This window comes from Geotrypetes seraphini, chromosome 15 (genome assembly GCF_902459505.1).
Source record: "Geotrypetes seraphini chromosome 15, aGeoSer1.1, whole genome shotgun sequence".
Classification (NCBI taxonomy): Eukaryota; Metazoa; Chordata; class Amphibia; order Gymnophiona; family Dermophiidae; genus Geotrypetes; species Geotrypetes seraphini.
The window spans coordinates 41,932,386-41,945,318 of record NC_047098.1 but is presented as its reverse complement, the minus strand read 5'-3'; the positions used below and the strand labels follow the sequence as shown (position 1 = coordinate 41,945,318).

At 43.4% G+C, this 12,933-nt stretch overlaps 1 protein-coding gene across 1 annotated transcript in view; it reads right to left on the bottom strand.

The window, feature by feature from the left end:
- Positions 1-9,006, bottom strand: part of PPM1E (protein phosphatase, Mg2+/Mn2+ dependent 1E) — a 267,386-nt gene extending 258,380 nt beyond the window's left edge. The window contains exon 1 of the mRNA XM_033922820.1: positions 8,682-9,006. Coding sequence (XP_033778711.1) covers positions 8,682-8,863 — 182 coding nt within the window. The 5' untranslated portion in view covers positions 8,864-9,006. The remainder of the gene's footprint in view (positions 1-8,681) is intronic.
- Between the last annotated feature and the right edge of the window lie 3,927 nt (positions 9,007-12,933).

Below are 12,933 nucleotides of genomic sequence, written 5' to 3'. Positions count from 1 at the left end.
CCTCATTCCGTCGTTAACTGCCTGCCGGACAGGCGGGTTTGGCTCCCGTCTGTCCGGCCAACTACATAAAGGTACGGGGAAGGGGGGTGGGGGTGTCATGGGGGTCGGCCAGGGGGGGTCGCGGGTCGGCTGGGGGGCAGTCGGAGGTTCTTGGGGGAGGGCGGTTGTTGGGGGGAGGGGGGTATGCGTCGAGGGCAGGAGGGCCTGGGATCCCTCCTGCCCGTAATGTAGTGCGGGGTAGAGGTAGGGGGTCGCCGTGGCCAGGAGGGTTTGGGCTCCCTCATGGCCCGATATTGTCGGGGAGTTGGGGAGTCGGCGGGGCAAGAGGGCTTGGGCTCCCTTTTGCCCCGATCGTGTCGGGGGAGGCAAGAGGGCTTGAGCTCCCTCTTGCCCCGATCGTGTCGGGGGTGCCGCGGTTGGCTGGGGCAAGAGGGCTTGAGCTACCTCTTGCCCCGATCATGTCGGGGGTGCCACGGTTGGCTGGGGCAAGAGGACGGGAGTGCGTGCGAGCGGTCCTTCAGGGTGGGGGTGTGGGTGGGAGTGCGTGCGAGCGGTCCTTCGGGGTGGGGTTGCGGGTGCGTGCGAGCGGTCCTTCGGGGTGGGGGTGCGAGCGGTCCTGTGGGGGGGTGAATCGGACGTTAGGGGGGGGAACTATGTAAAAAAAATTTTGTACAACGCACTCACGCGTATACCGCGCAAGGTTATGCACGGTTTGTAAAAACACGTATAACGCGCACGTTATATGCGTGAAAATACGGTACTTAGTTTCATTGCAAGTCCCCTAGTCCCTAGTATTTTTGGAAAGAGTAAACAAGCAATTCATGTCTACCCCTTCCGCTCCACTCAGTATTTTATAGACCTCTATCATATCTCCCCAGAGCTATCTATTCTCCAAGCTGAAGAGCTCTAGCTGCATTAGCCTTTTCTGATAGGGAAGTCTTTATCACTTTTGTCACCCTTCTCAGGATCTTTTCTAATTCTGCTATGGGGCTCATTTTCAAAAAATAAAGATGTCCAAAACACGACATAAAGCAGCACTTGGACATCCAAGTTTCGATTTTCAAAACTGACTTTTTGGACATCTAATTAGGCTTCTTAGCTGCTGTGTATCCAAATTTCGAGGGGGTGGATTTGAGGCATCTTATGGGCAGGCTCTGGGTGGGCTTAGCACTTGGATATCCTACGGTGATAACTGAACATTTTCCAAGACGTCCAGGACAGAACTTAGACATCTGGAACTAGACCTGTTTAAAAAGCATCTAAGTGCCAAAATAGTTCCCAAACTGAGCAGATGACCACTGGAGGGATTACAAAATGATCCTCCACACTCCCCCATTGGTCACTGACCACCTCCCACCCCACAAAGATCTGAATGAAATAGTACATACATGTCTCTAGAACAGCAGCACCAGGTATGGGAAAGACTAGTAGAGCAGCACACAGGTGTCTTAAATAGGTTGGTAGGTGGACTAGTGAACTACAGAGAAGAGGACCCAGCCACTCTAACCACTTCATTTATGGAGGAAAATGGGAGGCCACCAAAACCTTCTTGTGAAATAGGTGTCACCTGCAGCCATAAGGGCTATTGGAGCAGTAGACAGGTAGATAAAGTGGGTTTGGAGGGCTCACCATAAATTAAAAGGGGGATATGGTGAGATGCACATCTAGCACCGTTTATGTGAAGTTCACAGTAGTGCCATCTAAGATGCCCCACTGCTCTGTTGGTATGTGTGGTCAGTCCATTACAATGCTGGCTCCTGTGACATCCAAATGGTCTGGATTTGGACATTTTGAACTTGGTCATTTTTGTGGTTGAAAATGGTGAATAAAGTTAAACATCCTAAGGTTGGACATCCTGACGGCCAAAACAGCCAAATAGGTAATTTAAAAAGAAAAAAAAATCTTGATGTCTAGCAGTTTTGAAAATTGACTTTGCTCCACCCCCAACCTTTGGACATCTTATGGGAATTGCCCAAAGTCAGAGTTAGACGTCCTATCGAAAAGGCCCCTCCATATCTTTTTCCAGATGTGATGACCAGAATTACACACAATATTCGAGGTGTGATCACACCAAGGAGTGATTCAAAAGTGATTCAAATTATAACATTCTCATTTTTGTTTTCTACACATGTGTGTGTTTAGATGACATGGGCTCTATCTCTATCCCCATCCCGTCCCCATGAGTTCTGTCCCTGTCCCAGCCCTGCAAGCTCTCTCTCCTCATCTGCACAAGCCTCGAACACTTTAAAATCATAAAGGCTCGAGGCTTGTGCAAATTAGGACAGAGCTTGTAGGCACGGGGCAGAGACAGGGACAGAACTTATGGGAACAGGACAGGGATGGAGATAGATCCCGTGAGGCAGGGACAAAATTTTCCCCGTGTACCTTCTCTATTTAGGACAAATACTACGAAGAATATCCCCACGGCTCTTTGGCGGTGTTGTGTGCAGTCATATCAAAGGTCCCTGGTTCCTTATATCCCGCACCTATCAGGTTCGTTTTAATTATGAGCTTTCCGACACCTGGAGCAATCCATCCGGTGTGCCCCAAGGCTCTCCACTATCCCCATTGCTCTTCAATGTCTACATGTCCTCACTGGGCACGAAGCTAACCCAGCTAGGGATAAAACTATTTAGTTATGCAGATGATTTTACGATTATCATCCCATTCACCAATTCTGTCTCCGAAACTATTCCCAAAGCTTCAGAAGCTATAAACATGATGGAACAATGGATGACAAACTTTAGGCTCAAACTTAATTCAAATAAAACGACTTTTTTCATTGCTTCACCACATCCACTTGACATTAAATCACCCCTCTGTATCAATAACCTTAGTTACCTTATCCAGCCCTCCATAAAGATACTAGGTGTAACTCTGGATCAATGCCTAACCATGAAAGACCAAGTAGACTCCTTAATCAGAAAGGGATTTTTCACTCTCTGGAAACTCAGATCCCTTAAAGCTTATTTTGTTACATCGGTATTTAGAATCCTAGTCCAATCCCTCGTACTAAGCCTGCTTGACTACTGTAACATCGCCTATTTGGCAATTTCCCAAAAAAATATGCGACGCCTACAACTATTGCAGAATGCGGCAGTCAGACTAATCTTTGGACTAAAAAAATTTGACCACGTGACACTCTACTACCGGCAGCTACATTGGCTGCCGATGAAGGCATGTGTAAAGTTCAAATTTGCCTGTTTCTGCTTTAAAGCATTACACGGACTTGCCCCCAAATACATTAATGACCTTTTCTCCTTCTCAACCAACAGACACAAGAGAAGTTCACATTCCAACTTCGTTTCCCCCCCAGTGAGAGGTTGACCTTTCACCCTCTACTTATGAGGAATTTAGGAAACGTCTAAAAACACACCTGTTCCTAAAACATCTTGACAACTGATCCACTTATCTCTTTCCTCTCAATAGCGACCTACTGTCCTTTTGATCATTTTTCTCCTCAACAATGAATTTCCTGTCTAATTACTTCTCTTTCTTCTTCCCCTCTTGAAGTCAGTCAATTTGTACCTTTGCTTAATCTTTTGTAAACCGCATAGAACTTCACGGTATTGCAGTATATAAGCTGTTATTATTATTATTATTATAAGGGCTATTGGGGTGGTAGATAAGTGGGTCTAAGGGATTCTGGAGGTGGTTTGGGGGCTCACCATAAACTATAAGGGAGCTGTATGGAGGAGAAGACATGGCACCCTTTTTGTGAAGTTCACAGCAGTGCCCTGTAAGGTACCCTACTATTTAGGTGGCATGTCTGGGTGTGCAGTCCATCACTTTGCAGACCCCTCCCACGTCCAACAGAGCTTGTTCTAGGCGTTTTGGACTTGGACAGAAAGTTGGACGAAAATGTGGTATAAAGATAGATGATTTAGTGGCCTGGACGATCAGATCGGCAGGACATATAATTAGACAATTTTCGAAATGAAAAAAAAGTTGGACGTATCTTTCGAAAATGTGTCTTAAGCTGCTTTTTTTACTTTGGACGACTTGCGAGATGGACTTAGACGTCCCTTTCGATTATGCCCCTCTTTGTATACATCTTAAAATATAGTAATAATATCCATCCCATTTAGTCAAAGATACTTCTGGAATAATTATGTTTGTATTACCTTCTCCTATAAAGCCCAATATTAGATACATTTCTTATTTCACTGGGTAATGAATTCCAAAGCTCTGCAGCTCTTCCCAAAAGTGCGCTCTTCCTAGAGGAGAGCAATCTACAGTCTTTACAAGATGGTATTATCAATAACAATTCTCAGGAAGATAGTTGATTGATACACAATAATCAAATCTGTCAAATTTGATACACAATACACAAATTTGATACACAATAATCAAATCTGTCAAATTTGATACACAATAATCAAATCTGTCAAATTTTTGCATTGGTTGCCAACTGAGGCAAAAATCATTTAAAAGTTTGTTTTTTATTTTTAAAATTTTATATGGGTTATGTCATTGGACATAACCCATATAAAATTTTAAAAATAAAAAACAAACTTTTAAATGATTTTTGCCTCAGTTGGCAACCAATGCAAAAATAAGCAAAGCTAAAAAATATTTTTTTAAAGATGTAGACAGTTTAGCACTAGAGATATCACAGCATGGGTGAAAGCATGAATTCTGACCAGCTTCAGAAGATCCCAAGGATTTTCCAATGACCAGGTCTTACTCACACTTCCACAAAGTGGTGGAAAGCAGGAGTGGACATACCCCAACACTGACACTGACTGTTGATGCTATTAATGAAACACAGACAAAAATCACAAGTCCTCAATTTAGGGCTCCTTTTACTAGCGTTTTTAGTGCGCACTGAAGATTAGCACGCGCACACCCTGCGCTAAATGAAAAATACGAACGCAAGCTCTATGGAGCCGTTAGTGTCTAGCGCGCGCTAAAACCGCTAGCGCACCATAGTAAAAGGAGCCCTTAGTATCCCCTCCCCCCTACAAACAAAAATGTAAAAAGCAATCTAAAAGCCTGACCAACACAGGTTTAGCTTGAGAAGTTAAAACAAGTAACAAGAAAAACAAAACATATTTTGATTTGCATGGAGAATTTTAAAGAAAGAAGAGATCCTACATACCTATGTTTGGAGGCAGTACCTGCTCTCAGGCAGAAAACAGTAGCAAAATTAACAGTTAAAAGTTCTAAGTAGAACAGATAGGCAGTGGTTTCGAAAACACACAGAAGATACCTGTTATGCTTATCTTTTTTAAGAATTATTTCTTTTAAAATGACTATCCACCATATGCAAGAAAGTTTCAAATTTAATGAATATTTTAAGAATAAGCATCTGTGACAGCAGACAGCTTTAGCTATACAGCAGGGCTGCCCAAGTCCGGTCCTCGAGATCTACCGTACTAGCAGGCCAGGTTTTCAGGATATCCACTAAGAACATGCATGAGAGAGATTTACATACCAAGAAGGCAGTGCAGGCAAATCTTTCTCATGCATATTCGTTGTGGATATCCTGAAAACCTGGCCTGCCAGTAGATCTCGAGGACCGGACTTGGGCAGCCCTGCTATACAGTATAATGAAAACAGAAGGCAGGGATCCACTAGCTCCTGCAACCACTGCTGTTGCTGCCTTAACACTGTGCCCCATTCCACACCATGACATTTTAAAACAAATGATTTAGGGTTACCAAATGGCTCCAGAAAAAGGAGGACAGATTGAGATATCCGGGTTTTACTTCCATTGAAAGCAATGGAAGTAAAACTCGGATGTCTCAATCCGTCCTCTTTTTTCTGGAGCCATATGGTAAATCCTAATTTTGTTAGGAGTGAATTTAAAGTTGAGTTTTTTTAGCCTAATGCAGAAATGGGAAATAAGGTTCTCTTTGGTTATTTCCTGGCAAGGTTCTTAAAGTTGTTTCAGAACAGTCTCCTTGCTTATCACCAAACTGATTGCCTCAATTCTCCAGTTAATAGGACACAAACCAAACCATTATTTAGAGATAGACAGAGACTTAGATATAGGTCACCACATTTTTTTTTTCCAAGCCTCAAATATTTGATTGAATATTGAGCTCTTTTCCATGAAGGTTAGTCCTGCATAAAATTTTGTACATATCTGACCTCCACAGAGCAGAAGTCACTACCCAAAAAATGCACACCTCTGGTATTAAGCCAGGTAAACAGGATCCCAAGTAAATGATTAATCAGAGACAGATTCTAGGATCTAGCTACCGTACTTCACAACAGGCAGAACAAATAAGAATGAATTAGGTTAGAGAAGGGGATCTTTTCAACATAACCTTAGAACTAATAGAGGAAAAAAAGGAGCGAGAGAACATCTGTGAAATTCAAATGCTTTCATATTGGATCCCAGGGCATTTTTCTATACTTCTGAATGCTTTTTCATCAATTAAAATAGATCTAAAACGTAATGCTTAAAATAATGTCCCTGCAAAGAAGAATTTTAGGGCTCAAATTAATCCTAAACATAGCACCTACTGCAAACTATGCAATAAGCTGTACCTTACAGGCTTATAAAAGCCCTATATCTAATTCCTCTTCTCCCATTTACCCACAATAAAATTAACTGCACATCTTTCCCCATAAAGTGAGTTTTCATTTCTCTCGGTATAGGTTGTAAACAAATGTACGTGACCGGTTTTACTGTGAATGCAAATGGATAGACAACATTTTCTCCCACTCTGTGCCTGTGTGGTGCAGTTGTGGGTTCAAACCACCATGGTGCTCTTTGTAACCCTGGGCACGTCACTTAATCCTCCACTGCCCCAGGTACATTAGATGGATTGTAAGCCCACCGGAACAGATAGGAAAAATGTTTGAGTACCTATATGCAAACCGCTTTGAATGTGGTTGTGTAACTACAAAAAGGTGGTATACAAGTCCTTATCCCTTATTCAGCAGGAAGGACAAGAGAAATTATTTGAGTATTTGGATTTCCTCACAATTGCTGAGTTGGATATCTGTATGTGAAAAGTGCTCTCTCTCTCTCATGGGCATATGCCACTTTACAAGGATTCAGTAAGACTTTAAGCATTCAACAGTAACGACGATCCAATCAGATCTTTTTATCACATGCCAGGTAACAGAAAGCAGAAGAATCAATTTTATTTTACGTTTACCATCAATAAAAAGGCATTTATTAGTAAGCTTTATTTCCTTTCAAAAATTATAACCCATGATAAGCTGAAAAGCAGATTGCAATGTCTGGAAGATAAGGAGGCAGTTCATGCAAAGCGAACTGCTTCTTTGTTCCAAAAACGAGAAAGTTTTTATTATTTTGACTACCTCCTATGAATCCACCTAATTCTTGTTTGTTTGTTTGGGGGGGGCAGTCTGCAATTCCCTACAGTGCTGCATGCACGAATGGTGCTTTACTAAGTGACAAAATGAGAGAGACTTGTCCTTCCACAAGGTTTCCCGAATCTATACTAGTGACCCCCATAGGCATAGTCAGTCAGGTTTTCAGAATATCCACAGTGAATATGCAAGGATATATCTCTGCACGGTGCATATAAATTCATCTTATATAAAGTCAATGAGGGGGGGAGGGTGCCAAACCCGCCTGAAGCTGAAGGAGGTACAACATGTTTCTGCAGGCAGGCTTGGAGGGACCCCAGCATGTTAACATTGGGTTTGATTTTATACATATTTCTTGTGGATATTCTGAATACCTGAACTAGGCGATTTACATTCCATAATAGCCAGGACAAATAGCAGAAGGCAGCTTTGGTCTTCTAGCTGAACTCAAAATTTCTACTCCAGTCATTTGTGACTGTGAAGAAGGGGGTGCTATAAATTCTAAACAGAGAAGAAAAAAAAATCAAGTCACTTGGATCTCACTACCGGCTTATATTAAGAGGTTGAAAAGTCAGCAAGGGCTCCTAACAAAGGAAAGGCTTTTACAAGGTATTGTGCAGGATCAGGTTGGCATTTATTTTTGTCATTATTCAAATTTTCTTATTCCATGTGCGCGTAGAGCTAAAGAGCCTGAATTCTATTCTTCCCCCTTTCTGAATATAGTATTTTCTTAGCCTTTCATGAGATAACGAGGAAGTGAGTGAGAGCAGGTGGAGAAGATTTGGCATCTTTGTCCCTTTAGTCCTCCTCCGAGAGAGGAGGAGGTCACACTATCTGATGCGAATTATCTCTTCTTTTACTATGCAGCGGAGTAACACCTCTCCTTTTATCGGCTGAAATGCACAAACCGCCTTCACTCCAGCATATTTTCACAGGCTGGCATGTCTGATCATGTGCCATAGTGTGAAGGGCTTTTGTTTTGCCACGGACGCATGCAAGCAAGGCGCCCCCGAAATACAGCGAACAAGAACGTTCGGGTCAGTCCTTGATGCTGCTAATAATTCATTGGCTCTCTCTTCATCGTTCCCACTTTGAAACCTAAGCCTAGCATGGCTGTACTGGTGTGCTCGATGGTGCACGAATTTTTTTTTTTTTTTTTGCAGATTGTTTACATATCATCACTACTAACCCTCTTGAACTTCTTGCTGAACAGACTTCCCTTTCGCAACTTGCAAGCAACCGTCTTGCACCGTGCAAGACGATGCATCAGCCTCCCCCCCCCCCCCCCTAGCTCTCATCCCGCCGCCAGGCACCTTGCGCGCCGCACGGGAGCCCGGCACAGGTCGAGCCGCCTTCCCTGACCCCACACAAAGCGCGCGCCACTTAACTATTTGTAGAGTTGCTGCAGACACAGGTCCAGGCACTCGCCTTCCACCTCCTCCTCGGTGATGTGCTCGGAGACGGGACGCAGGGGCAAGGGGTCCTCCTCCCCGAAGGGCCCGCGAAACTCGCCCAGGAAGAGCTCCAGGAAGCGGCGGCAGCTGTTCTCCTCGGTGGAAGAGCCGGCCATGGCTTCTCATTCCTGGAGAGAGCAGCAGAACGGAGTCGGACCGCGAGGCAGACTCCGGCGGGGCAGAGAGGGAGCGAGAGGTGGGCGGGCGCAGCGCGAGCGCGTCATTCTCCCGCCCCCCTCCCACCCGCGTGCACGCGGCCCCAGGCGCGGGCGTTTCGGGATGCCTAAGGTCTCGTATGCAAATGCATCTCGTGCAGAACTGGCAGACAGGTTTGGGAAGACCTTTCATTGTTAGTACTGGCATCTCTAGCCAATAATATTTGGTGTGGCAGGCTAGGTATGGGAGAGGGGACAAGCCAAGGTGATATTTCTGCATGTCGTACCCTGCTTTGATCCCACTTTTAAATTAGCAATATATGACCCTATGGCCTTTTAAGAATAGAGAACCCCCCCCCCCCAGCCAGTTTCAGCTTTGGCTAAAACCACCCTATACTGTAATTGCTAGCATCATCAAATTCTTCTACGAGTATGTGGATGCAGTTGGATTTTCTTCAGGATTGGAGAGGTTCTCAGTTTAAACCCTTCGCCTCCAGTTCTGTATCAACTCCAAATTCCCCAACAATGGAGCTATCCCTCATACAACTTGCCATACAAAAAAAAAATTCAAATTGTGATCATTACCTCAGAAACAGCACAGACTTCTTCCAGTGCCAGATACCTTTAAAGCAAATGTAGTTTGGGGAGCAAATGCGGACTAAGGCAACCCATGCCTCAGAGCTTGCTTTCAGATAGGGCCAGTCACTTTGCAAAATGATACAAACCCTGCAAAAAGACACTCAAAACCTATATAAGTAAAAAGGTGTGGTGGTCATGTTAGTCCACTTTTCAAGGTGATATATAGATTAACCACACGAGACAATCACACAGGGACAATGCCAGGCAGACAATCGCGCACAGGACATCAGCGCGCTGGATTTAAACACTATTTTAAAGTGCTCCGAGGGGATATGGGGAGGGAACCACCCCACTTTACTTAGAACTGTTGGCACTCCCGTTGGGGGGGGTGTTGGGGGGAACCCCTCATTATAGAGGAAACAGCCTTTCTCCCTCTTTTTTAGGGAGCCCCAACAGTTCTAAGTAAAGTGGGGTGTTCCCCCCAAACCCCCTCAGAGCGCTTTAAAATAGTGTGTAAATCCAGCACGCTGACATCCTGCGCATGATTGTCTGCCTGGCATTGTCCATGCGCGGTTGTCTTGCGCGGTTTTGACTCGTCACCTTATAAAGTAATATGTAGAAATAAAACAAAAACATAAAGGAAAAAAAATAATGCCTTTATTATTGGACTAACTTAATGTAGTTTATAATTAGCTTACAAAGGTAACCCCTTCAAAAGCTAATCATAAATTACATTGTTAGTCCAATTTAAAAAAAGTGATATATTTTTTCCCTTTATGTCTTTGTTTTATTTCTACATAAAAACTATATAGGAATCTTACCATACCATAATGTCCCTAAACTACTTATAAAGGCAGTGCTATAAATGTTTGTTTAATCTCTAGCTCATCCCCCTCTGTAGGCTGCTGCGGTCCGCGCAGGTCTCATATTGGCTATATGCGGATGATGTTCAATTTATGCTCCCTACTGATGGGGGACTTTGGAAAGGCAGTTCAGCGGCTGCAGAGGTTGATGACAGAGATTAATAGTTGGATGAATTGCAACAGATTGAAATTGAGTGTTCAGAAAATGAAGGTTATATGTTTTGTTCGTTCATGGGATATGCTCTTCCTGATAAAATCGATCTATTAGACACTACTGTTGCGATATCCACGGAGGTAAAATATTTAGGGTTTTACTAGGTTCTTGTCTGACGTTCAGGGGGCATGTAGGTGCAGTGGTATAAAAGGTATTTTTTAAATTGCGTCTTTGAACAGTTTGCGGCCATATTTGTCTGCCTTTATGTTTAGGACTGTCTTGCAGAGTGTGGTATTATCAGGCTTAGACTACTACAATTTGGTGCTTTTGGGTATACCTGCATCAGCACTGAGTGCGCTACAGATAGCTCAGAATGCGATTGTTCGAACTCTGTTTCGATTAAGAGAGAGTGATCACGTGACAGAATGCTATATATCTTTGTATTGGTTATAATTAGAGCAGGGGTGTCTAACCTTTTGGCTTCCCTGGGCCGCATTGGCCAATAAAAATGTTTCTAGGGCTTCACAAATGCGCAAACGCTGCAGCAAGACAGAGAAGGCAGCTGGCAAAATGGTAAAACACCCAGGGACAGCAGAGGAAAACACTGCATCGCCCTCAACCGGGGCCACACAAAATCCTTCACGGGGCCGCAGGTTGGACACCCCTGAATTAGAGCATCGACTCCTTTATAAATTACTGGTCATGGTGCATTTTTATACACAATAAGGTACCTAAATATTTGATGGATAGCATTCTGCCATACGAACCACAGTGCATGTTGCGCTCGTGACTCACAATAACCTACATATTCCGACAGTGAAACAGCTGCTGCTAGCCCTGTCTAGAGCTAGCATATTTTCATGTGTGGGTCCTCGGGAGTGGAATAAGCTTCCAGGATATTTACGACAGCAAACAAGTTTGAATAGTTTTAAGAAAATGTTGAAGAAACTTCTCTTCTGTAAGATGAAATGTGGGACTTGATTTATAGTTTTTGATGTAAGGCGCTGGTAGCCTCTTTGTAATTTTAGGAGGCTTTACATTATCACTATTATGTTTTATTGATGTTCGATTTGTTGTACTGTATGTGACTCTGTTTGTGTATGTACTGTATTGTGACCCGTCTTGGGAAGGGCAGGGTATACCTAGAGAACCACTGTTCCCTCTTGTTAGCAGATGATACTTAAACTATGCCGGGTTTTGTAGACATAAAGCCCTAAGGTTCAACCTGAGCGCACTAGAATTGTGCTGCCAGGTCACTGTACAGAGCAAGAAGAAGCTATATGCAACCAATTCCACTGCCACTATCAGAACTGCAGCCCTGATTATAAGATCACTGAGACATGCTCTCGAGAGAATGACAGAGTGACAAAATTCATCACTATTCCTGTCCCCACGAATAGCCATGGGAAACAATCCCGTGCCTTTCTTTAGTGTCTATCTCAACCTCAGTCCTTCTGCACCAGCATTCTTCAACGCAAGGCTAGAGGGTCAGTGGCTGAGCCCATTCATACACTAATTCTTATGTGAACCAAGTGTATGAAAATGAAGCCATTGTGTCATCACTGATAAGCTTGGCTCTTATTGGTGGAATGAGACATTATGACATCACAATATCTGCTCTGGATACCAGAGACTGTCATTCTTTAGTGTCTATCTCAACCTCAGTTCTTCTACACCAACATTCTCAATGCAAGGCTTGAGGGTTAGTGGTTGTGCCCATTCATACTCTGATTCTTCCCTCTCTTCTTAAAGACATGGACATGGTTTTCCGCAGTTATCCATGGGGACGGGAACAGTGACTAATTTTGTGTCAGCTTTCCAGCTCCAGCATTATGTGTCATACTCACACGGTCAAATGTAAACCAGTGATTTCTCTACTCTGCAGTCTCATTGATTCTCCTGGATTTATCTGAGTATTATTCCTTTGAGACATCTTTCCAGGTTTCATGATTGAATTTCAAAGCACATCCAGGCTTTGGCTCTGCAATGGGATTGCTAGAGAAGAAAAAAAAAGTGATGTCAGACTTTTAAAAAAACCTTAAAAACACTTCATTCAACTTCTGTTTCAAAGTGAACAGAACAACTGTGAACTGTAACATCCCTTATGACATTCTAACGCTTTTCTGTGTTCCTGCCCTCTGCTAGTCAGGATGGAACTAGGGCCTCCACTTGTCCAGCACTATGTTGCTATGCATAACATCTGTCTTTAAGATAAGATGTGAAAATGAATTCCAAAATGAATTCCTGAGCACTTTATTGACTTGATATACCACTTTTCATTGAAGCATAACAAAGCAGTTTACCGTAAAGTAAGAGCAGGACACACAGACCAGAGACAAAGCAACAGAACAAGAGGATTACAAGAATGGGAATGATTAAAAGTGAGGGGGTACAGCTTTCCTCCAACAATTATGAGTTAGTAAGAAAGCAGGGAG